Source organism: Myripristis murdjan, chromosome 24 (assembly GCF_902150065.1).
Source record: "Myripristis murdjan chromosome 24, fMyrMur1.1, whole genome shotgun sequence".
Lineage (NCBI taxonomy): Eukaryota > Metazoa > Chordata > Actinopteri > Holocentriformes > Holocentridae > Myripristis > Myripristis murdjan.
Genome location: NC_044003.1, coordinates 8,926,490 through 8,952,645, shown reverse-complemented (window position 1 = coordinate 8,952,645; position 26,156 = coordinate 8,926,490). Strand labels below are relative to the sequence as shown.

At 45.5% G+C, this 26,156-nt stretch overlaps 1 protein-coding gene across 1 annotated transcript in view; it reads left to right on the top strand.

Moving 5' to 3' along the window:
* Positions 1-26,156, top strand: part of bach2b (BTB and CNC homology 1, basic leucine zipper transcription factor 2b) — a 92,957-nt gene that overhangs the window by 48,483 nt on the left and 18,318 nt on the right. Inside the window, exon 2 of the mRNA XM_030047417.1 lies at positions 14,479-14,733. Within this exon, the coding sequence (XP_029903277.1) occupies positions 14,491-14,733 (243 nt within the window). The 5' untranslated portion in view covers positions 14,479-14,490. The remainder of the gene's footprint in view (positions 1-14,478; positions 14,734-26,156) is intronic.

Here is a 26,156-nt window from a genome sequence, read left to right as displayed (position 1 = left end):
GTCCGTCCCCCCTCCCCCTTTCACACACGCATTTGTGTGTGTACATATATTTTCACCCTCACATCAGTTCCCAAATTAGCTCCCTCACACTCTGTCAGTGCGGCTGCCAGCGGGTCACCTAACCTGCTATGGCCATTCTCTGGCTGGGTAATGTGAGCAAGCTTAGCTCAGCCCGGGACGCTTCGTGTGCTGGAATGTGTGAACGTGTTGCGAGCTCCCCCCTCCTCCCCAACGCTACGCTGGCAGCGCTACAGCCGGAATAAATTGACAGCAGCGGGTGTGCAGCGTATCCCTAGACACGCGCTCGCTGAATGACATGTATTTATGTGATCTGTCCAATTACTTCGGGATAGTCGAGCCGGCAAGGTGTAAGTCAGCAAGAGAGGAGCGGTCTGACAACGTTCGGACGTACAGAAACATCCCCCGTATCTGCAGAGAGCCTCATCAATCGCGTGACAAAGTGTTCCCCGAATTAGATCTCACGCTGGCCTCGGTGTTTTTAGTCAGACGAGGAAACCCTGGTGTGAATGTCAACGAGAACGGCATGAATAGTGACATTTTGGTCGTGTTTGTGGTCAAAAAAAAAAAAAAAATAGAGAACTGCAAATGACATTGATGAGTGAGAGGCGTGAGCTTGGCCCATGCTTTATGAATGATCCTCGGCCTCGTGTGTGTGTGTGTGTGTGTGTGTGGTCTTCTCCGCGGCTTGAACTGTCAAACGAGTCATGACAACCGCACACAAACAAATAAGCAAGAGGGAATTTTCATTTTCGCCGCGTGACATGTGAGCGCGTAACCATGGCGTCCAGCCCGTGCGTCGATTCCTCGGAGGTGTCGCAGGTTCCTTTGTGCTCGTCGAGGGCGCATTACAATCAGTCATATCAGGAGGTGGTGTCTTTCATCTCCCTCGCAGCCTTGTCTTTGCAGCCCCTTTGATCTCTGCTGGATATTTAGAGCATTACCTCGGTTCGCCCGGTTTTTGCATGCGGCAACACCAGCGAGGGCACTTCTGCGTATCCTCGCATGCTCGAGATGTCACACATGCGAGAGCAACGCGCGAAAAGCTGTTGTTGTTTTTTTTTTGTTGTTGTTTTTTTTTTCTTGCCATATCGACAGACTTGTACCCTCCAGCCCACTCACACATACACATGTTCATGCGCAGTGTTGCACACGCACACACACACACCCACCCACACGCACACATGCATACATGCAGACACGGCTTTTGAAGGTTTGACGTGGGCGATGCCTCTGTGTCAACTCTTTCCTGTGGGGAGACTTTCCATTTGCCTTTTTTCCATGAGTCGTTCAAGCTTGATCTTTTTTGTCAAAAATTACCATTGATTTTTTTCTTTTTTTTTTAAACTTCAACTCTTCCTTCTCAACCTTGCTCCCACCCTCCCAGCTGCTTCCACTGGGCTCCATTAATAATGCAGCACATAATCCGGTCTTGGGCACACTCATCCTAGCAGCCCCTTGGCCTGCCAATCACTGGCCTAATTAGCACAAGATCTGCTGTTTCTCTGGCTCTCTGGTGGAGCCTGCTGAAAAAGCTCCAGATATCCAAATCCAAACTCCTCAAAGGCCACCATCCCTTTTGGCAGTGATGGTTTTGGGTGTTTCGCTTCTACCGAGAGAGGCTGTTTTTTCTGTGGCTGCCGTCTAATCGAGGTGTCTGCAGCTGAGCCTGTTTCCTTGTTGATTCAGCCAAATCACACAGGAAGAGGTTTACACAAACAGATGAAGATTGAAAATAATTTTTTTTTTTTTTGCTCGTGCACAAAGGTGCGCCTTGTCATTTGCCAATGCGAATGTCAAGCGCAAGGTAAGCAGCTACACAAAGATCTCTTTCAAAGCTCCTCCGTCGTATTTTGTGTCATTGTGTCGTGTCATCGTGTTTTTTTGTGCAACAGTGTAATGCACTATTTTACTCTTGTGGTGTTTTTACACTGAAGGCTAAAGCTGTGTCAAAGTGGGTTTAGTCAAAATGATGATCAGAGCGGGTTGGGAGCCTTTTGACAACGCCACAAAATGTGGATCACGTAAAAGCTGCTGTGAAACTGCGATGAAAATCAAAGCTCAGGCGCAAGCAAATTACGTCCTAAATAGAGTGTCAAGACCAAGACAGAGCTCAGACAGAGTGGCCCTGCCTCAGACATTTGAAACAGCGAGCCCCGTCTATAGATAACCAAGTGTTTCTATCACATGTGCAGCGTGTTACCATATAAGACAGCAATATGACTCACCCTGCTTACTGACCTACTATGTGGGAAGTAATGATTCATGCAAGCTGCATTTAAGCAGGCAGGGCCCAAAAATACTCTGGCATGCCGTCACACAAACACATACACAAGTGACACACACACACACACACTCAAACACACCTCACTTGCTCAGTCATTCTCACCCACCCACAGATGCTGATAGGCTCAGTATACATTCAACGAGAGACATTAGAAAGTTGCCAGAGCAGAGACTGGAATGACAAGATGACTGGATTCTATTCTGGCGCCGTTTTGAGGTAATGCCAACCGAAATGAACCGCTACGGATTTCTAAGGCTCGCTTTTTTTTTTTTTTTTTTTCCATTTCTGAGGCTTCATCTTAGGCGGCAGCTAGCTTTTGTGCTCGAGAAAAGTGAGGTATGCCGTGGTGTTATGCAACAGGTAGTGTCAGGTAAACAGTCTGGTGCGTTTCAGATACACCGATAATCCCCTGAAAGCATGATAGCCATGCTTTATCAAAAAAAAAGTCCCTCTGCTAACCGGGGAGCCAGTTGGTGCTTTCTCTTTTCTTTTTACTTTTCTTTTCTTGTTTTGTTCTTTGGTAATGAAGGGGGTATTTCAAGAGGCATGAGTCAGCCGGATAATCATCGTAAAATCGCCTTCCAAGTGAGTGATCGTTGGCTGTAAGGCATCCATGATAACCAGGATTGAGGTGTGATTTCCATAAAGTAAGTAAAAAAATCTGTCCAGCTGAGTGTCATTACGTTGATCATGTGAGGTGCTGGTTTTGTGGTTTTAAAACGAGCTTTTCTACCAGCCTTAACTTGATATTTTCAGTGCCGGCATCCTGTCAGAGATACAAGCCTTCATGCATTTGCCGCACTCCTAGTTCTTAGTGTATGTCTTTGCTGGGTTCCGTAATTGTTTCTCTCAAAAGGTAAATCTCAGTGGTGGCTCGGGTATTGATTTGCATGGTTGAGGTTACGGCCTGGGCCTCTCCGGCGCCGAGAGATGAAGTCGCTCCCGTGTTAATTAGGGCGGACTGCAGATCCGCGGATGCACATCGAGGCTCGTGCAGGTGAGAGCTCAGTGTCGGGCCTATTCATCACTGTCAGCAGCCGGAGGACCGCGAGATGCTCCGCGGCTTGGCGGGACACGAGGGATTCACCCCGGTCTTGGCGTCTTTATCCCAAATCACCTGCACTGTGCCGGCCCTAAGGACAGACCATATGGAGGACCTGCAGAGTCGCCTCCACTGCCTCCTTCCAGGTCAGACGTTTTAACCATCGCACATTCCTGGAGCTCACTGGAAACCCTGTGCACGGTCAACCACTGAGGGTCAGAAATTGACGCTGTGCTGTTTTGGCTCAATCTTGCGATCGAAGCGCAGGGAGACGGTATTGATTCCCGTCCGGCGCAAAAGGCGCTCGGATCCATTCGTAGATGGACGAGGGCGTCACGGCTGCAGCTGCAGCCCGAGTTGACTCGCTGTTTTTGTCTTCCATGCCAGGTTTTACCTTGAACTTTCTCATGTCCCCTCATAGCCCCCCATCTATCTTCATGTTTCACCGCGCCTGCCACATCTTGCAAAAACGCTGAATCTGGTGAACCCAGGCTGGCGTTTTACATCACTGCTGCTGAATGTTTTTTGCGAAAAGATGTGTGGTGCTGCCTGATTTACATGAACTTGTAATAGACACATGTAAAGGTGCTATAATGTGTGATCAGGTCCTAAATCCTGAATAGTTTTGAGGACATTTTGCCTGAACCGCTTTTTAAAACAAAAAAAAAAATTGCTAGCACCATCAAATATGACAAGGAAATCCTGCACATTTCTGAGAATTAGTCAGCAGAGCATGGCAAGAATCAGCCGCTTGTCTCAACGATGGCTGCCTTGCATACATTAGCCTGCGTCTGAATCAATATCAGCAACCCCGTGTCCTTATGAAACACTGCTTACCTTATCAGCAGCTTGGAGAGCAGGAGCCTCCCACAATTGATGTTAGTGAACTCTTTGTGGTCGCAGTGGAAAGCCCCACAGTGCAAGAAAACGTCCGTGGCAGCAGCAGCTTTAATCTTGCGTTGCAATCTTATTTTTTCTTTAAACAACTGAAGGAATTTACCTAAGGGGTGGCCCGGGGGGTAATTTACGTAAGGGGTAATTTGGCTTCTTCTGATGCAAGTTAATTTTGAGATTTTCTTGATGCATCAGGAAACTACTCGGCATTTTTTTTTTTTTTTTTTTTTTTTTGACTATATTATTCAGTTACTTGTTCAGTCGGCTCCTTTTCTCCGTCAGGATCAGACCTCGTTCGTTTTTATGTGTCAGCGCTTGACCAACATGAACAACAGCCTCGCTTTAGCCTCGTTTGAGTTGGTATGTTTGACATCATCCAAAATCACAAGGCACAAGCTTTCTCACAGCTGCAGGGTTGCGAGGTTTTCACCTGACAGCGACGGTATATGCCTGTAATGATTTACCTCTGGACAGATTTTACTGATCACAAAAAAAAAATCCAACTCCCCTTGCAGACCAGATTCTTTGTTTTGAGTGTGGTAATAGAAATGTCTCAGCTTTCAAAACGCCTCTGTGGGACTTTTCTTAAGCCCAGTTTCTGTGCAAACCGCTTTTTTTTTGTTTTGTTTTGTTTTGTTTTTTACAATCCAAGAATCACTTAGTACCATAGGCGGTTCTAGGGGGTGGCAGGGGTTGGCAGCTGCCACCCTAGAAAAATGCCTTGCCACCCTAGTTGCCACCCCAATTTCAGACAATTTATTTATTTATTTTTTTTAATTGTGGCTGTTCGGAAACTCGCTGTTACGAGACTCAAATGTCCGAGTGCAAATGCAGCAAAAGATGACACTCCCACTATTTAAGGGGTTGATAGATAGATCGATAAATAAATAAATAAATATTTCTAATGCCACCTTTTGGTTTTCTATTCAATGCTTTACTCATGTACCATAATAATAGAATGTTTTTGAGTTAAAATATCCTCATTTGGGGGTTTTCCAAGCAAATACTGATATATGTGATCGTTTGGTATTAGATCAGCATATATATTTCTGCCACCCCTTAAAGTCTCCAAGCCACCCTCTTGCCACCCCATGAATATTTGTCTAGATCCGCCCCTGCTTAGTACTTATAATGATGCTTACCCTCTTCAACTTAGACTTTTTCTTTGACATCCGAAATTTTCTGGCCTCTCTAGTGTTACAGCTGTGATGCCAAGCGAAAGAATGAGAGTTGCAGGGGAGGCAGAGGAGCGAAAGTGTTGGTTAAATAGCCAGGGAGACATTTACAGCGAGTTATAGTCGCCACAGTTTTTTAAGTCTGTCTTCATTAGCGTTTTCCATTACACCACAGACGGAGCGATCCCTGTTTAATCAGTTCCTCTGCTCGGAGATCCCCATCTGATACTCTGGTAATGAACCATTAACATGTTTCTGATGATCTCCGCAGTTTTGTCTCAGAGAACCGCCACCCTGGGTATGATTAGCACCACTTTTTGATAGATACCACCCGTGCTCCGTCACATGTAGGATATATGTTCAGATACTGGACGCACATGTTTCAAGAGCCCGGCACGTGGTCTTTTTCAGGTGTAGCGAGCAAAGTTTAAACATTGTAAGAACAAAATTTGAATTAATTCTGGAACGTGGCATATTCATTCATTCATTCATTCAATTGAATGGCAGTTTGAGACAAGTGCATGAATCTGGGAGCACTGGATTGAGGATTTTGCTGTTTCGGAAAGAAAACATGAGAGGAAAGACGCCATAAATCAATTTTTAAAAATGTCACAAATTGTCACGGTCACAGCCTCCAGAGTGTCCCTTGTGTTTCTAGTATTTCCCTTTCCCCTTGTGTGTGTGTGTGTGTGTGTGTGTGTGTGTGTGTGTGTGTGATCAGTCTGCACACCTGCAACCCATCCACTCATCAGCTCAGCAGCACATCAGCCCCGGTCCTTCATCCGCTCATCACCAGGTTGTTGTTTCAGCCGGTGTGGTGGGTTGTGTTCCTAGGCCGCTTAGATTTTGTGAATTCTCAGCTTTGATTCTCATCTTGTTTTGATCTCTGAGCTGATCTTTGTCTCCCTGTGGCCCGGGATCATTTGCATGCTTGCCTGTTCTCCTGCTCGTCTCCCTGCCTGCCGCTCTCTCGCCCAGCCAGGCTCAAAACCCTGCCTTCATCCCTCCTCAGCTCCCGCTTCGCCGGCCACCAGCCTCCCTCAGCCCCCTGCCCTCGCCTGCCCAACTCCTCCGTCCACCTCCACTCCCCGAGAGCTCACAATAAACCTTTTCTGTTCTGATTCGATTCTAAAACTCTCGCTGATCGTCACACAAATGCCACAGACAGTTACACGCAAAACCCTGACAGTGTATTAAACTTAATTTGAGCTTTGCTTAAGATAAGATAAGCAAGGATAGACTTTACTGTCCCCTCGGGGGAATTTTTTTCTGAGATTCATCATCACTCCATTTAACATATCATCATCCGTCATCATAAACACAATGTAAATACAATATAATGTGTAACACAATCAATCACGTGCTATCTATACATACATACTGGGGTCAGCCCGATGTGTTTTGCTTTGTTTTTTTTAAACCGATACTGATTCTGATATTTATTTAACTGACGCTGCTGATTGCTGTTACTTTGTGTATTCAGTATGCTAAGTTTGAAAATAACTACGCAAATGAACCAGTGAACCATTTTGAGAATTTATTTTGAATGAAATGTTTGAATGAACAAAATAATCAAAAAGTGAAAAAATGCAAGATAAAAACAGATAGATACTGTCAAGCAATATAAGAAATCTTAAAAAAAAAAAAAAAAGAGCTGCAGAATAATCTCTTTCTTATAGGACAGAGAAGACATGAACACCAATATCTGATTAAAAAAAAAACAAAAAAAAACAGATATTACCGATATATCAGTAAACTGATTAATCATCTGAGCCTTATACAGCGACTGTCAACAGGCGGCCTGCGGGCCACATCCAGCCCGCCAAAGCTTCCCATCTGGCCTGCAAAATATTAATGAATTCAGAAAATATGAGGAATAAAAATTGCATTCCGGTATGTAGGATATGTAGCGTTTTTTTTTTTTTTTTCCATAACAACTGAGAATGACTTACTGACCCCAAATACATTCGTTTAACCCGCAGGTTTTAAAGAGGTTATAAATCCAGGTGACGCTGAAACCGATTCCTGTCCTCTGTGAATGGAATGAGGCTTCGCGGAGGCACGGGGACAAACTCATCGCTCGTATTTAACATTCAGAATCGTCACCGAAACCTGTCACTCTCATGCCTGCGAGCGTTTTCCACCAATCAGGACACTGCATAAAACCGTCAAAACCGGTTCAAGACGTTTATTATTTCATCCCAGTCAGGACTGCATTCTGCAATTAGTCCAATTAGTGGTTAAGTAAGTCATAGATGTTTTTAATCAGTCTGTTCACACTGATATAGGCTTATAAAATAACATACATTTTCTAAGAAAGTGAAAATATTAAACAATAATAGGTTAATTTGGATTTTGCTATTTGAAAATTCAGCCCCCTGCAGTGTTTGCTTGGAAAAATTCTTGCCCTGCGACAAATGTAGTTGTTGACCCCTGCCCTAATGCATTCATGAAAAATGCCATCAGCTTAAAAACAAGCCATTAAATAGCCCATTCCCGTTACGAATGTTAAAGCAGATGTGTATGTAATTTTTCTTTGTTTTTTTTTTTTTGTTTTTGTTTGTTTGGTTTTTTTTCCCTCAGCTCTAAACGGTAAATCAAATCCCGGACCGCGGCTTAAATTTTATGATACGTTTGTGAGCGACTGACATCATCGCCGTCTATGTTGACATTTGCCGCCTTGTACAACTCCAAGGGCATTTGTTGCCGTGGCCTAATTTGATAATTCCAATTAAAACCGTGCTCATCCTTGGTGTAATTACAGTCATCTGGCAGGAGTCCCCCCCCCTCCTAATTGTGCACAGTGACACAGTGTTCATGTTTGTCTCCCACTGACTGTACTGCCTCAGCGTATAATGTTATTAGGCTGTAGCAGCAGCAGCAGCAGCAGCAGTTGAGGCTAACCTTGTTTACTACCAGGAGCCACAGAGTACATCTCTATTTCTTCACAACCACACTGTCTGGGTGTTCCTTGAGATAGAAACATCCCCCAAAATTTTTTTTTGCCATTTTTGCTCCATCGTGAGCAATATTTTTCAAGTCCCTCTCGATGACTTTGACATTTTCTTGCAACAAATGCCGCGCTCATCACTTGTGGCAGGTGCTCACGAATGTGCGCCAAGCCCCCTGGGCCTCATTCTGCTCCACAGCACTTCATTGTCTCTCCGTTTGACGCAGAAATCTGTCAGTAAATGATGGAGCGCATTATCTGATGTGCGGAGGGAATTAATGAATGACGCTAGGAATGCAAATGCTAGAGGGGAAGCCTTGTGTCGACTTGCTGACAAAGCCTCAGAGGATGCGGTTTGACCGTTTAAAATGGCAGGATTTGTTAAGGGCTTTGACTTAGACCTTTTGGCTCTGCGGGAAGCAGAGGTCAGCTGCGCGGGTTCACCTCTTCACCTGCCTCCGGACCCGTTTACGCGCTCTTTTAGTGTCTCCTCCACGTGACTGTTTATCTCCCTTCCAGTGCTCCGGGGCGTCCCTCAGTCCCTCTGATCCTAGAAATGCAAATGCTTACGGAAATTGCCCCAAAGCCATCGACTGGATCATCTCCTGAAATTGTCATCTGACCAGTGAGTCAGTAGAACAACAGGATTTGTCATAGAGACCGGTGATTAATGCCCACTGGAGCTTGAATGCGGTGAGCCTTTGAATGCGATTCTGTGTCAAGACGGAAATGTTTCTCCGCATGCTAGCTCGGCATCGCCAGCCAAACAAAGAGCCCTGTCTATTGTGAGAAATGCATATGAAAATGCTTAGTATATGAGGATTTACATACATACATATCTGCCTGAAGCAGCGGGGAAAGCGGCGTGCCCACGTGGCTTTCAGTGTTCATTCTCCTCTGAGGGTGAAGTGTGCAGTGTTAAAAGAGCCTCATATCTCTTTGTTTTGCCCCCCGTGCACGGTCGCAGCTCGCGAATATACATAGAAATGTGTAGAAAGGCATCTCTGAGGAATGCGTTGTCATGGCGCCCAGGATGTGTAAACGGGGGGGGGATGATGCCCTGTTTATGATATGAGCCATGTGACCTTCCTCCTGTCATGAGAGTGGCGCTCGGGCGCTTTGTTCAGTCCCACAAGTCACCCCCGCCTCGCCGCTCACGCCCCCCCCCACCCCACTCTCACTCCTTTCTTTCTGATTCCATCACGACCTGTCCCCTCCCCCCACCCCCGACCCTTCTCCGCCCCCTCCCCCTTCACACGGTCCATGCACATGACACTGGAGACACCCAGAGAGAGATAGGACACACATCACGGAGCACATCATGACATTGTCACCCCCCCTCCTCCCAACCCCCCCCTCCTTCAAGCCTGCAAACCAAGACCACGTCATCCAGCACGCTCACGCCAACGGTGACTCAAACATGCTGCTGCGTGTCCAGTTGAAGTCACGGAGCGATTTTTTTTTTTGCTGCCTTCAAAAACCCCATGATCTATGGGAAGATGTGAAACATCTGGTTGATTTGTTCCCCACAAACCCCCCCACCAAAATTTATGTGTGGGTGCGTACGGCTAATGTGGCTTTCACACCAGTCCAGGATTTCACCTCCAGGTTATCCCGTGTCACAGCGCTCCCATCGGACCAAAGTGCAGCATTTTCTCTGACATCCCCCCGAGGCGCTCTCTCGTTACAGCGACACTATGAACACAAGTCCAATCCGGAAGATGGCGATTAATTGGTGACTTATCACAGCACGCAGGTTGAAGTTAGGCGCTGAAGCCAATAATTACCCGGTGTGTTCTCCAGGCAGATTGTGGTGCAGTTTATTAAGGTGGATAATGTTGCCCAAACCAACCATAGGAAACAACCCCAAAATATGATACGATACAGCCTATAATACAATCTGACACAATGCGATGTGCTGTTATGCGTTACGATGAGGCAGCTGTACTGAATGTATAGTCAGAGGCCATGCAACATACTACAGCTGAATGCAATGGAAGCCATGCAGATATGTGCTGCGTGCCTACATGCAACCTACACCTTCCTTGTATGCGCCTACTCGCAGTGTGTGGGCTGCTTTGCATAGACGCGTTAAGCAGCACAGCATAACGCGAACATAATTGCTGTAATGGGGAGTGCCGAGCGAACCGGTCTCCAGCCACATTAGTCTTCATCAGCAGCTCTCAGATCAGCAGGCTCACTTCAGGAGATGCCAGTGGGCAGCCCTGACGCTTGCTCAGGCTACGGCTGGAGGAAACTCATCATCGCCGTGCAGCGCTTTTGATCTATGCAGGCGTGTTACTCACTGAGCAGGTTAGCTGCATCAGTATTATTGTGCCAGAAAGAGCTGTCGTAGACAACTGTCCTGGAAGTGGAAAAAAAAAAAAAAAAAAAAAAAAAAAAAAAAACAGTTTTGCATCCATCAGCAGTTCTAATCAGAATGCAGTCATAACCTGCTATTTTGTGGTGTGTGTGTGTGTGTGTGTTTGCATGTGTTTCACATACATCTGTGGGTATGACTGTCTGTCTGTCTGCACACAAGCGTGTGTATGGGTGCATGCACTTAATTGTGCGTTTCTATCTGTGCACATGGATGCACACATGTACATATGTGTGTGTGTCTGTGTGTGTGTGTGTGTGTGTGCACCTTGTGTTTGTGTCATCCTTGCATTTTCCTCCCACTGCAACAAACCGTCTGAAGTCCAAGCAAAGCGAATGCACATTCCAGGGTAGAAATAGCGTGTTTTGATTGCTCTGAACCCTGCAACCGCATCTGGAAACATTATTCTTGGAAGACAGGTCATTATCCCGGGAAGCCAGCTGAGAAATGTTTGTTGGGAATAAGCAAACTGTACAACAATTGGACCGGCCACTCAGACAACCACCGGAGAGGCCTGGACAGACACGGCGGTTCCAAGTCTGCCCCCGCACCGCGCTGTGTGTTGGAGCAGTCGGTCTGCATGGTCTGATGACTACTAGTGCGACAGCCTCACTGCCACACTGAGTTTCTGCAGGTGAGGTGTTGAGCCTGTCCTAGAAAGAGTCCAAAAAATAATAGCTCTTACTGGCCGAATGTCGGTGTGCACCAACTTTACCACAATCCAAGACAAGGGGAATTTTTTTTTCTGAGGCGAAAAAAAAAAAAATCCCTTCAACAGATCTCCTCCACTTGATTTACATTCTCCCTTCACAGTTTAGATGAGGCAAGTGAAGTGAAATAAGGAATTACCAGTTAAATAAGAAACTTCTACCTGAATTCACCTGCCCAGGAAAAAATCCAGTCTAATAGTGCGGTTGTAATATTTTGTAGAGTGTAGATTATAATTAAGAATCAAGATATCGAAGTAGTGCAGGCTGTAGTGTGTGATAGTCAGTGGAAGAATATAGAAGAAATACACGTAGAAGAAATGGCTTAGAAAGGCTTTAAATTTCCTCTTTATCTCGTCTCCTCCCCTTCATTCCTCCCGTACAGCGTAGGTGGATTTAATTGATGAAATCTGTAATGGATTATTGCTTCCGCCCGGATTCGCGGCGCTCAGACCGTTTCACAGCAAGCGCGGGCACCAGGGGAGGTCCTGCTATTTTGAACGCTCGGCGCAGAGAGGTTATTAAAGATGAAGACGTTCACGTCGTCGGAGGCTGTAGTCCGGGATGATCACAGCGTCGAAGAAATGATCAGGGATGGTTTCCATTTACACTGAGAGGAGTTTCCATTTTCCTCCCAAGATATTTCCCACATGCAAAGGGGGGAAGAAGCCAGTCAGCCGGAGTGGTAGTGACACCCCTCCTCCCCTTGAGGCCTCCATGCGCGAGAGATGCAAGATCCACTGGCTCTTGGCATCCCGTGGATGATGCAAAACAAATTTCCACACGGCACAGAGTCAGAAGAAGTCAACGAAAGGACACCACTATCACGAGAAAGTCTATGCGATGCTACTTTTATATTTAAGTTTTAGTTTAGCCTGTAGGCACGGTGTCATCTTTGGTGATTGGCTGTTTTTACTCTGCACTTGCCATGGATCACTTGGTCATCAAACAGTGTGTCCAGAGCTGTGATGCCTTTATTCTGTGGGTCAAATTTGATTTTCTGAAGGCAGAGATAGATAGATAGATAGATAGATAGATAGATAGATAGATAGATTTACTTTATTGATCCCAAACTGGGAAATTATTAAAGATCTTTTGTGGCTGTGTGGCTGCTCATGCTACTGAAACTACATCCAGCCCTTCTTCTGTTTATTCCAAAACTGAAAAACACATCAGTAAGTTGACATTGATTTTCAGTATGTCCACACTATCGACAATCAATGCATCAAAGGCAGTCGGACTTTCTGCGTCGTCTCGTGGACGTTCATCCGAGAAGCATCCTCCAGCTTTGGGCACGAGCAGTGAAACGTCTTAGTTGCCAGTTGCCTTTGACTCACTACCTGTAAGTAAAAGACATCACTTCCTTTGCTCCCAAGGAAAGCCCTACTGGGGACCGGATGTTTAGAGCAGCTATTGTTTGGTACCAGTGAACAAAATGGACCTGTATTTCTATGAAAAGGTCACTGACGACCACCAGCCACCGACTGTTGACTATTTGCAGCTCTGTCAAAGTCAAAGTCTGCACTAACTGTGGTAATGAATTTCCTTTCAGGGACAATAAAAGTAGCGATCTATCTATTAGGACCTAATTGCCTCGTTCAAGAATGTTTAGACAGTGGTTATACTGAAGGAGTGGCAGGATTTCTTCCTTAATCCGCCACTTAGGATTCAAACTTGCAACCACAAGCGTTTCAGTCGCAAGTGTGCTTCTCTCGCCGCGGGCCCGTTACCTTCCCCCCAGTGTTTAATATGAAAAGGAGGGAGTAAACGTATAGCAGAGATGTCTACAGGAGACATCTTGGCACTTGGTAAGATCCAGTATAAAGGCTCTTTGAGTAAGTTGTGTGTGCGGTGAGTCTCCGGCGGGTTCTCCGAGGAATGATAGCTCTGCATCTGTCATCACAGGCTGAGCAGAATGGAAAGTTTGGCAGGGAAATTATGGGCACGTGCTGTTATTTCCCAGAGCTGGGCTTCTTGGGTATGTGTTTTGATGGAAGTATGGAGTTACACTGGCTCACTGAGAGCCGCCCAGCGAATCAGAAAACTCACCCGCCCGAGGGACCGAGCCGGAGTTAAAAGGCACAAGGTCATAACTCTTTTTCATTTTATTTTCTTTATTTTTATGTCACTTACCGCATCCTGGAGCTCCTGTAAATGGTGTTTTACATTGAATACAATATTATTTATCCACTAACTTTCTTTTTTTTAGTGGGCCTGTTCTAGCAAATTGTGCATAAGAGTATATTCTTCAATTATTGCATCAATATGGAGATATGCTGATGCCGTTTTGGTGTGAAGCTGCAGATCGCCACTGTTTTATCCTGATGTTCTATGTCTTTAAATTTTTTATTGTCACGCCAAAAAAAGTGCATTTCTGCAAGCCATATGGTCCCGCCTTGCCTGTGAAGAAGCTGTTTTGTATTTGTACTCTCAACCTGCCTCGGCCGATGTTACTCCTGCTGAGTGTGTCCAAGCTGCTCGGCATACCTTTACAGTGAGTCCCTCTTAGATTACAAACACATGTGGACTTCCCTTCTCGAGCAAAAGCCCAGCGCCCTTTACACTCAACCCAACGGAGCACCTTTTATTTCCATGCTGTCATTATTGTAACGCAGTTGGAGTTGAATGTATGAGAATGTACGGTGTCTTTGCAGCAACGTGAGTGTGTGTGTGTGTGAATGGATTGCAGTGGGGTGCTTGCGAACTCTGTGCCCATAAACTCATGCATGTACACGTGGTCTGATGTGTGTTTATTTGTGTATGTACAAGTGCGTGGTTGTGTCTGCGCTGAGCGGCGGGTGGGTGTGCACAACGTTGCAGTCGGGGGGTTTTACAGTGGAAAGGGGAAGTGAGCATGTGAAGTGGAGAGGCAGGCAGGCAGTCAGGCTTGTATGTGTTGAATCATGGGGCTGGCTGGAGCTGGCTGGTGGGGCTGATGTCAGCCCTGCGGTATGCATTCGCTGGGCTCCGCTGTAAGCTGACCCCCCCCCTCCTCTCTCTCTCTCTGTTGTGCTTCTATTTCCAGGGCGTGAGCGGAATGTCCGTGGATGAGAAGCCTGAAGCCCCCATGTATGTGTATGAGTCGACGGTTCATTGTACCAATATCCTCCTCTGCCTCAACGACCAGCGGAAGCAGGATATCCTGTGCGATGTGACTGTCCTGGTGGAGGGCAAGGAGTTCCGCGGGCACCGGGCCGTGCTGGCTGCCTGCAGCGAGTATTTCCTCCAGGCGCTGGTGGGCCAGGCAGAGAATGGCTTGGTCGTTAGCCTTCCTGAAGAGGTGCGTACATTAAAGCGGTGCCTCCCCTGATGCATTTTGGTTTCGGCTGCCGTAAAAAAAAAAAAAAAAAAAAAACAATGTAACACTCAAAACGTCCCATTGAAAACCAAGACAAAAGACATTCCGTTAGGCAGGGTGGCAGATCTTTAACCGCTCCCTTTTCCTGCCCGGTGTCAGTGTCAATAGCCGCACACCATCAGAGACATTTTTTTAAACAGGATAAACTGCACCTTTCCAATACACTGCAAAAACTCAAAATCTTACCAAGATTATTTGTCTTATTTCAAGTCAAAAATGTCTTATTTCTAGTCAAAATATCTCATTACACTTAAAATAAGACATGATCACCTCAGAAGTAAATTGTTTTTAGACAATTGTCACTTGAAAATTAGCTAGAAACAAGAAACAAATTTTGACAAGATTTTGAGTTTTTGCAGTGTAGCAGCACAATCACAGCCAACAAGACCAGACCCCCTATCTTAGTCAATGCAGAGTTGTCCACATCTAATATTCTGTTCTATGTCTTTATCATTTGCTTTTCATATTCAGGCACACAAGGGTCAAATTGTATGCAACAAAGAGCGATAAAAATTTTGTTCTCAGGGACACGAGTCTCACAGAAAAACGTCATTTTTCACACATCAACGCTTCGACACGCGCACGGTTACAACCCTCTGTTTTGTGGCGGCCCTGGTCGTTGCCATGGTAACTGTAAACAGTCATATCAGGCATGTTGTTGAGGTTTAGATATTTATATATTTTTTAATAAAACACATATAGTACCTTGGATTTTTTTTTTTTTTTAATCTGCATCAGCTCGTTGGTGCTTGCAGCATCAATGAGCTCTGACGTGTGATTGGCTGATAGCGCGCCTTTATCGCAGAGGTGCATTCAAATTCTGCTGCGTTTTTCGAGTTTGGCCCATTTTCTTTCTTTCTTTCTTTTCTTTCTTTCTCCAAACACATCATCTACCTCTGAGTCTGACGGGGTACACCCGCTCCTGCTCTGCCTTCGAGTGGCTACTGCTCATTACCTCTGTTTGTTTTGGTTGGTTAAGGTTACGGTTAGGGTGGGGTTGGGTTCGGGGAAGGATTAGCCAATCAGAGGCAGAGCAGGGGCTCATCTTCCCAGAATCCGGATGGGCCTTGTTGCTCTCAGTCACTTCGCGTAAAGGGGAGTGGATTAGGGCAGGCGGTGAGATTTGGGCACAGTGGTAAAAAAGAACAGCTTTCACCTTTGATGTGGTTCCCATTGTTCGTACAAAAAAAAAAAAAAAAAAAAAAAAAATCATATTGCTCAGGAATGTAACATCACTAACATTGACTGCACTGGCATCTTTAGCATTTCAGGTTTTCCCAAATGTAAGCTGATGAAGTGTCTTTAAAACCATCTCCACAACGTCCTCTTTTCCCTTTAACACTGTTCATCTTTAGTTCAGTCTTAACTTTTGGATTAATGTTAGTCTTTCCTGTGTTCCTCCATCAGCTCCGACTTTTTTGTTATCAGAGACGATGCCGGCAAGCGGTGTTTTAATTTGATCTGTTAAAGATGATAGCTGGAGGGTAAAGACTCGGTGAAAGGTGCGAGAAGGTGCATTATTGAGACTGTAGGGCTGTGATTGCTAATTAGCACCTGTCAACTGCCGCCACCGCAGTTGTCAGCAGCAGGTAACACTTTGCCGCGAGATTAACGCCATCTCAGGTTCAGCAACACTTTGCTCTTGCTCACCTCAGCTCCCACTGTCACTTTAAACTGAGCCCCGTCAGAGCTGCTCCGCTGAAGGCATGATGAAAGCACCCCTCTGACGTATTGATGTCACACGCGCGCAGCCATTCCCACACATGCGTGCACACATGTGTGCCGAAAAGTGGGGCATATGCCACATGCGCCGCAGAGCCGTGGCCCCTCGGTGGGGCCGGCATACATTAATAAAGTAACGCCTGTCAAACGACTTTGTCACCGCGCTCATTGAAGAAGAAGTCATCACAAGATTGTCGTCTTATGCAAAATGAGTATTACGGCTTTTTTTTTTTTTTTTTCTTCCTCCTTAACTCAAAGAATAACTGCAGGGAACGGCTCCCGGATGTTCAAAGCAGAATCCCTTTCATTCACTCGTTCCTGCGCATGAATAATGCATGACTCGCTGGGTATTTCAGGTGTGAGAGGGAGTCTGGAAAGTAACGTCTTTCAGTGACTGGTGCTTTAATGTGCCAGAGAGAGAGAGAGAGAGAGAGAGAGTTACTCCTGCTGAGGTGTAAAACCAGGATGTACATTTAATATAAATGGATTGACAGAAAAATAGTTTATAACAAAGGTTAGGATTATTCCTCCACAAAGGGGAAACTGCATACGGACAAATCCTACCAACACATACCAATGCAGAAAGATGTAAATAGCCATAATAGCTGTTTGGTTATTATTAGGGCTGAATCATTTAAACAAAATGGCATTTCCATTGTTTTGATGTACTGTGAGTGCAATAAAATATATGATTTTAGTAGGAACAATCTTTTTTTTTTTTTACATCACACTGGTAATTTTCATTTTCACAAAACTATGAAAAGATAAGATAAGATAAGATAAGATATTCCTTTATTAGTCCCACGGTGGGGAAATTTCACGTATTACAGCAGCAAAGTGGATAGCAAGATATGAAGCATAATTTACACTATAAACAGTATATACAGATAATGAAGATAATGATAATGATGATCACATGATGATGATGTGATTTTTGCTGGGGGCTGCACCAAACAAGCATGTGGAAAACGTGATTTGTAGGCCAAGGCGTCTGTGTAGCACTGCAATACCTCATTTGTAATGCTATCTCATCTCACATTTGACCTTTTTCAAAAAAAAAAAAAAAAAATGCTGCTCCTGCAATTTTGATTTTGATAATACTCCAAATAATTATTCAGCCCTTATTTTTTTTATAACAACAAAATTGCCCCAGAAGGGTAAAGGACAGTGCCAGTAGCTATTTTTTTTTTAACAGTTAAATGTATTTTCAGGTGGATTTTTTTCCCGTTAAATGTCACTTGTCTGCCCTTCTTGGCAGGTAGTGTCTCTCTTTCTGACTGTCTAGACAAGGTGCTGTCACATCATGGAGGAATGTCACTTCCTTGATGTGGCCCGTCAAGGTTTAAGGTCCCCTGTCGCCCTGTGCTTCACGGTCTGTGACTCACGCATGCTGACACATCCCTGCCTCGTGCGTGTGTGTGTGTGTGTGTGTGTGTGTGTGTGTGTGTGTCCCTGTAGAGCTGCTCCTCTCTCCGAACACGAGCCTCCTCTGCCGGGATGATTGGAGGGAGGAAGGGGGAGGGGAGGGGAGGGGGGGTCAGGGCTGCTGGGCCTCCGCTGGTCTATGTCAGCTCAGAGCCGCAGCCTTTAGGTCTGCTAGCTTAGCACACTCCACTGACACTAATGTGTCTGGCTCCAGTCGCACAGAGCATTCCCCCCAGCGCCACTGAAGGCTGCCACCTATGTGTACAGTAACAAAGGGCAAATTAGAAGAGCTTTGGTTGCAGCTGGAGGGTGGGTGGGATGATGGGGGGGGGGGGCAAAGACGTCCTCCCCCGCCGTCACTCGTCTCCGATGACCTTGCTGCCCCTCGTAGTAGCCGGGGCCGCCTTGGGTGAGTGACATCATCTATATCTAATGTGATTGCGGCTTTTCAGAGGGGGAGCCGGTTTTTATCGAGGCTTTGTTGGCCATCAGATCATGGGAACACAACAATCCGGCTTTGTCTCCCGTTAGTGACGCTGTGGTCTGGCCAGCCGGCAGGGGGAAGGAACAGAGGACGCTCGGTTTGCGTTAGACGATGGAGGCTACACTCACAGCATCTCTCTACATCACATTTATGCCGAGCTTTAGAACAATGGGGGGATTCATAGGAGTCGGCATGCCGTAAATATGAGCGAACGAGAGGGATCTCAAAGAGAGAGCCCTCCGCTGGAGAGGAGCAGTCATCACGACACTGGTGGCACCCAGCTGCTCTATCTCCCGTCCGCCTCACTGTCATATCGTGAAGCTGTAAATGTGTAGTGCTCCCGTGATCACAGCACACTGCTCTCACGTACTGTAGCTGCTACTTATCAACATGTGGCCTTTAGTTCTCCCATCAAGAGACAAGCAGTGGGAATTTGCTCGTGGGTTTTATGCACACCCGGTACTGTACGTTGGAATCTCTTTCCTAAATTGCAGCGGAAATCAAATTTACCGAATAAATTAGATCAGGGAATTATGTTCTGGACCAAATGGAATCAAATAACCATTCATACAGTCACTCCAATAATTGGCTCCTGCACTCTTCACTTGTTTGCACGTCTCACTTCAAGCACGGCTCGGGAATGCTCCGGCCGGCTGCGATGATTGATTCCAGACCGCTGGAGAGGACAGCGAGGACGCCGGAGGGTGGTGGATGGTCCCAGTAGCCATTTTTGGCCTCTCTTGTTTTTGCAGAGGGAAACAGGAGAGGCCAGGGCTGTGATTCAGCAGAGGGCTGGTTCACCGACCTCAAACCACCTCCTGTTTGTCAGCTCTTCCCCTTAGTCATGGGCCAGGGAAAGCTGCTCATTTTTCATCGCCGATGGAAAACACACATTCGCACACACACACACACATTTGCACACATTTCCCGCCGTGCGAGAGCGTTTGCACCTGCACCAGCGCGAGGATTTGCTATGATTCATGGCAAATGAGAAAAGGTTTCAGTTAGGGTTTGATTGATTTTGTAAGGTTTTTTTTTTTTTTTTTTTTTGTAGTTTTGTTTTTTTTTTTTAGGCCGATGCTGATTCTGATTTTTTTTTTTTTAACTGAAGCTGCCGATAGCCAACACTTTGTGCCAGTTTTTAATATATTTAAGTCTGAACATCACGACACATTAAAATAAACAACAAAACTCTTACTTGGGTAAATCTCTTTTTAATGAAATGCTTTAAATCAAAATGAACACAGAAAATAGTGCAATTGCAAAATAAAAAGATGAGGAATATGCTGCCAAATATAAAAATAAAATAAAAATAAAATAAAAAAAATCTTTTTAAAAAGAGCTAGAAAGTAATCTGTTTCATACCTGACATGGATAAAAAAAATAATAATAAAAAAAAAAAAGCAGATATCAGCCTGATATAAAACCGCTCCAACCCTAGTTTATAATGTTATATTGCTCTTTGGTACTTATTATCTGTATATACTGTTTATAGTGTAAATTATGCTTCATATCTTGCTATCCACTTTGCTGCTGTAATACGTGAAATTTCCCCACCGTGGGACTAATAAAGGAATATCTTATCTTATTTTATCTTATCTTATCTTATCTTATCTTTAAGTTTGTTGCACAGAAGGTGAAGTAGTTTGACACAGTCCAGAGGCAGGCCAAGGTAACGCGCTGGAGGTTGAGGGCGCTGATGAGACGTTCCTCCTCCTCCTCCTCCTCCTCCTTTGCAGACCAAACAGTTGATCAGGGCTCGACCCGCACAATGCCAGCTAATCTGAGGGGCCTCACACAGCCTGGCCCACACCTTGTGCCCAGCCAGGAGACTATCACACATACACAGCTTATTAGACAGATGGTGGGAGCCGGGAGCCAGGCGCACAGCTCTGCCTCCTCTAAAGATGGGGGTTGGGTGGAGGAGGAAGAAGAAGAGGGGGTTGAGGGAAGAGTGATACGATGTGGTGGGGATTGCTGGCACTAATACCCAGCCCCCCGGTTTAGCAGGGGGTCTCTCTTTCTCTGCCAACACAAGGACACATCTCATCCCGTAAGCTGACAGAGGAGATGCAGGGTCTTTGTCTGAGTGTGAGAGGCTGCTTGGAGGAGCACCTTGAGCAGCCAGCCTGCTGGGCGACAGCCCGCAGAGTGATCCCTGTGTTTATGCTCTTTATATTTAACCTCTAAACCCCAGACATTTAAGCAGCAAACATCCTGCTTAATGAAAGGAATGGGCAGATTTTTGATCAGATCACAAAATAAATTCTGAAGGCAGACCTGAAACTAACAATATTCGATGAATATATCAGGTAAATGTAGCGTATTTGATTTTGTTCCACATATAATCTGTTGTTTTTGACGTTATTTGTTCAATCCTACATGGCACCAGCCCATTAGGGCATTTCATAATACATCCATGTACTTGGCGAAATAAAGCAAATTCCTAATTTAGAAGAAAACACTCCTTCGGGATAAAGAACACTCCGGAGGGATAAAGGGCTCGCAGCCTGCAGACATCATGTTCCTTTAATATAAGAGTAGTTGTCTTAAATGGTGAAGAGGTAGGGTCATGTCCTCTCCAGTGTCTGGCCATGTACTGTAAGCTGCATTAGGAGGGGATTAAGAAGTACACTATCTGATTTAATCCACTGTCAGGGGGGAAGTTTACTTACCGACAGCTCTGCGTTTTCCATGGGGCTTTTCAAAAACGCTCTCCGAAACATTTAACGTTGAAGATGACAGTCTGGTGTGCTCGTGTGGATAGGGAAAAGAGAGGTTTTTTTGTTTTTTTTTAAATATGGACATATGATTGTCATATGATCCAGGCCATAGTCCAGTATCAAGTGTGTGCAGGCATACACATTTCAGATTTATCATCAATTTCAAGTCGCTTTATTTTGATTTCCATTATGTTAGGAGCTGCTCCTCTTGTCAGGTTTTCTCTCTTAGCGCGGTATTGACCTTTCCCTTTATTAGTATGACGCATCCTTAACAGGCTGTAGGACTGATGGAAGCTGTGTGATGGGTTAATATCGTCTATGGCTGCTTCAGTATTCTGAGCGACAGGCTTTAGAGCTTTTCTGTAGCCCACCGGAAAACTCATTGTTCCTGTGCATTTCCCTTCCATCTCTCCCAACGTGCCGCTTTAACCCACAATGGCGTCGTGGCAGCGTACAGTACGGGGGCCTATTTCATTTCCATTAGCACTGTGACTCAGGCTCCTTTTGTTTGTCTGTGAAGGCAGAGGTTAATGTCAGGTTACTCAGCAGATCTGATGTTAAAGCGTCGGCTCTCTCTCTCTCTCTCTCTCTCTCTCTCTCTCGAGTGGAGAGGGAGTGTTTTTCTTGCGTGGGGAAGCACTCCATTGTCATCCATGCCATGTCCTCATTAGCATGCATGACATGCAGGAATTCACTGGAGCACATTTGCATAAATTAGCCCTCTCTTCTTCAGAGGCGAAAGGCCGATGTAAGGGAAGAGCGCTCAGTTCAGGAAGAGGGAGACGGAGGGAGTGAGGATAGAGAGAGATGGAGGGAGGGAGGGAGGCCAGTATAGTATTTCTCAGCTCGCTTATGAAAGGATATTTGGCAGCGCTCCTAAAAATGTCATGTGAATTGTTCGGCTCTGCGATACGCCACTGCCTATAATTTCCTGCCTTGTAATGGTATCGCCTGTCCACTCCAGACACAGTGCAGGGCCGCATTAGCCTAAAATGGCCCCAATCTGTCACATTGATTAATTTTGTCTCTTTGTCTTAACTCGCGCAATAAGTGCTACTAACAGCTGAAATGCTTCATACGTCATGGCGGCCCCGCTAATGACCAGGAAACAGTCACATCCTCCCTCTCGTCTTCCTCCCCTTTTCATTTTATCTTCCTCCTTCCCCCCCCCCCTCCAGCTCCAATCGTTCCTTCACTCGTCTTTATCCCCTCTCCACCCCTTCCCGCACACCCCTCCCAGCCTTCATCCGCATGTCGTTCCCTTTACGCTTGCCTTCATTAGGCTGCTGTGCTGGTTGTAACAGTGGAGTAATCACATATGGTGCAGGGCACACATAAAGATGCACTCCCGCAGGCAGCAGCTGCTGATACTAGCTGAAAATAGATCCCTGGTACGCTCAGCACTTTTCCTCCAGCAGCTTTGCTGTTTATCAGCAGGCCTGGATGCAGCAGGCCTGGCCGCCCTGCCTCATTTAAACCCGACCGGCTTCACCGTTGCAGTCGGCGCGGCTGAATCCGCCTTGCCCAGCTGCCCCGTGTGTGCATCTGTGTATGTATGCATGTAAGTGAAGGGGTTAATGAAGAGAGGCAGTGTCAGCTGAGCCGAGCTTTCTCTGCATTTGAGGCCCAGTACGCGCAGTTTGCTGAGACATTTGCTTTTGCCTGGCGTGTTATGCATGTGTGTGTGTGTGTGTGTGTACATGTGTGCGAGCAGTGATGCAGCCTGAGCAGTGCTGCAGCAATACTATAGTGGATGTGCTGTGCTCATCAGTAGAGCGGATAGTCCAGTCAAAGCCTCTCCCCTCCCCCAATCCGTCACACTCAGACACACACACACACTCCCACCCACCCACCCACTTTGTGCACAGGCGCGCTCACATTCACACACACACACACACACACACATACACCCCATCCCCCCGCATGGATGTAGAGTCAGCAGCTTCCTCTTAACAATGACTGATAGGTGCGATGCTGCCGGACAGACTGCTACACAGAGCTCGCTGCAAGGTGCTCCAGACCAGAGGCATTCTGGGAGCCTGTGGATCCACGGGATAAACAGGGGAAGAATAGATTCATCAGCCGGGCTCACTCAAAGCGCATCCCCCTTGATGGATGCACAGGAAGCGTCCTATGCGAAGGGTTTGTGGTAGTCATGTGTTGGTACGCAAACAGATGTGCGTTCAGTATGCCACACATCTGTTTAGATCGGTGGAGGTATGATGTCTTAGATCATAACAAACACTCAACATATGGCCCCCCGTTCGCCTGCCTCTAATGATACTGTGGCATTTACACTTACATTTACATTTCTGCGGTTTAGTCGGTGAAATTCGAGGGTATTGTTTGGAATTCAGCCCAAAATTAGATATACCCAGAGGAAAACAATCCACATGCTAATGCTAATGCGCCTTATTATTGCTTTTTATAGCAGAGTTGATGAAATGTGGCTGCCACAGCGGTAACAATGTAGGCAATATGGCTGCACGTTCTGATATACCAAATGGATTCCAAATGGCAAATACTGTAGGCTGCCATGAGTAATCGTCATCCGTAAAAGGGAAATATGGTAAATGAATGATAACTGGGTAGATGGATAATGGGTGACAGGGTGGAACTGTAAGTATAAACATATAGTATTTATATGTGAGTGCCTTTGAAATGAAATTAAAAAAAATCATTTCACCGGTTAATCACGGTAACATGACTCTAATTTAGGGGTAAAGAGCAAACGCTAAAAAAAAAAAAAAAATCAAAGGGTGTGTGTGATTTGAATTTTTAAAAGCAGAATTGTTATATGTTTATCCTGCATTTACATATAAATAAGAATAGGTTTCACTCAGAAGCACCGTGGATGAAAACAAAACACACACACACACACACACAAACATACAAGGCTGGAAATTAGCAATGTTCTTCACTTGCCAGTAGCAGGGCAAGTCTACATAACCCACTCAAATCATCATTCAGTCCATGAATCACACAATAAATATGGTGAATCAAGTACACTATTTATGAATTAACACAATTACCCAATCAATATGAGCGTCAATTGAACAACTCACACAATGGGTCGTAATCTGGCGGCGTGTAAAAGCAGCATGAATACAGAAAACAAGCGCTCGGATTCCCGTGATTGTAATTCTTATTTTTTATTATTATTGTTATTGAGACCTGAGGATCAAGGTGGGTGTCTCAAAACGGGAAACTTCAACGGATCAATGTGGCTTTTAATTCTGCTAAACACATCTGCATTTTGGGGTCATGTTACTTTCAAATTACTGCAGTCACATCTTATATTGTGTTATAAAGGTTTGTGCCTGTAGCCTTTGGGTATCTCATAGGAAACTTCACAGCATTTTTCTTTTTTTTTTTTTTTTTCTTGGAGAAGACAATATGCTTGTGGTTCGGCGGGGGTTTAAACGTTAAAAAAGAAGCAACAACTAAATGCAAATCTTTATCCTTCCTCTCGAATATCTGCAAAAACCGTCGATGTAGTTCACTTTGAAACTCATTCAGATGACCTCAAGCCATTTTTTTTTTTTTTTTCCCTCACATATTTGTGTTTCCTCATGCATACTGCTAGGTCGTGTTTCCAAATGGAAAAATCCACAGAGCAAATTCTGTGGTTTTTGGAAGCTTGATTACTTAGGAGAGAAAATCCTGTTTTACTAGTAGGGTGTCTGGCAGGGACCATTGGGGCATTGGAAGCTGATGTAGCGCTCACACAGCGGATACCGTTCCACCTAGGGTAATTCATCTTGTGTTGTTTCCCCCAACAAAGGAAGCAAAACAATCAGTAAACAGTGGGCTCATTAAAACCACATTGCAACCGCTCATTCCCGACATCTGCGAGTCTCTGTTAAGTCTTGTAAGGAAGACTTTACATCACTCAGCCCCTGAAAAGGTGCTTTGTAGAGCAAACAATACTGCCCCAGTTTCAAAGTGAATCCATTGTAATTGGGTTTGTTGAGCGCACCTTTTCTCTCCGTGTGGTTTTGATCGCGTTCCCTGAGTACCGGGAGTAACAGGAATGCATTTGTCACCGGAGAATGAGCCAGGATAAAGCAGCGGGATTGGGTGCTAAAGCTCTGTGCCTGAGTAAGTGATGAACACAACCCAGTGTGAACTTCACGCTGATCTCCAAACAGCAGACGAGCCTAGTATTAAGCCAGCTCCCCTGGCTCCTTTCTCTCGTCTGCTTATTTGGTAACAACAGTAGCAGAGGGCGGCCCGGACTTCTGCAGGCTCAGGAGTTTACCTAATTATCTAGCATTAAGTCTAAATGGAAGGCTTCCCTCTATCATCCCACGCCACATGGCTACAACAAGGATAAGCCGCAGTCTTACAAACCATTAGGCTTAGAGGCACTTGACCTAAGGACGCAGGCCACTAGCGCAGAAAGTGAGCCCTGACCTGCTTGGTGCAGTTACAGTACGGACCCCTAATAGACACATGCATGTCAGCACAGACAGCGTGTCACTCCAAATGGTAAGCAAAGCAGTTTGGTGAAGGTCACAGGTCTAAGTCTCTCATCCAGTCAGGAAAATCTTTCTCTCTGCTTTCTTAGGGATTATCATTAAGTAACCATTAAGGATTACCATTAAGCACCGGGCTGCTCCCAAACGTGGATGAATGCATGCAACTGAATGAGGCATGTCATCGCTTCAAACGATCGTATCTGCTAAAATAACCCAGCCTAGGTGAGGAAGGGTTCACAAGTACAAGATATTGTCCTGAGCGGGTGTCAGGGAAGCCAGTAATGTGGCCACAAAGGAGACCGTGATGGAGTGCTAGAATGTCACACGGGTTGTTGTTATGAACATGAGTCTGGACACACAACCTGCCGTATGTATGTCAGTATAGAATGTTCAGTGCTGACCCGATAAAAGATTAACTGGTACTTTACAGTGTTTGTTTATGGTCATTAGAACTGTCGGGTTGTCTCACCACACTCCAAGGGCTTTGAACAATGGCTGTGCTGATGGTAA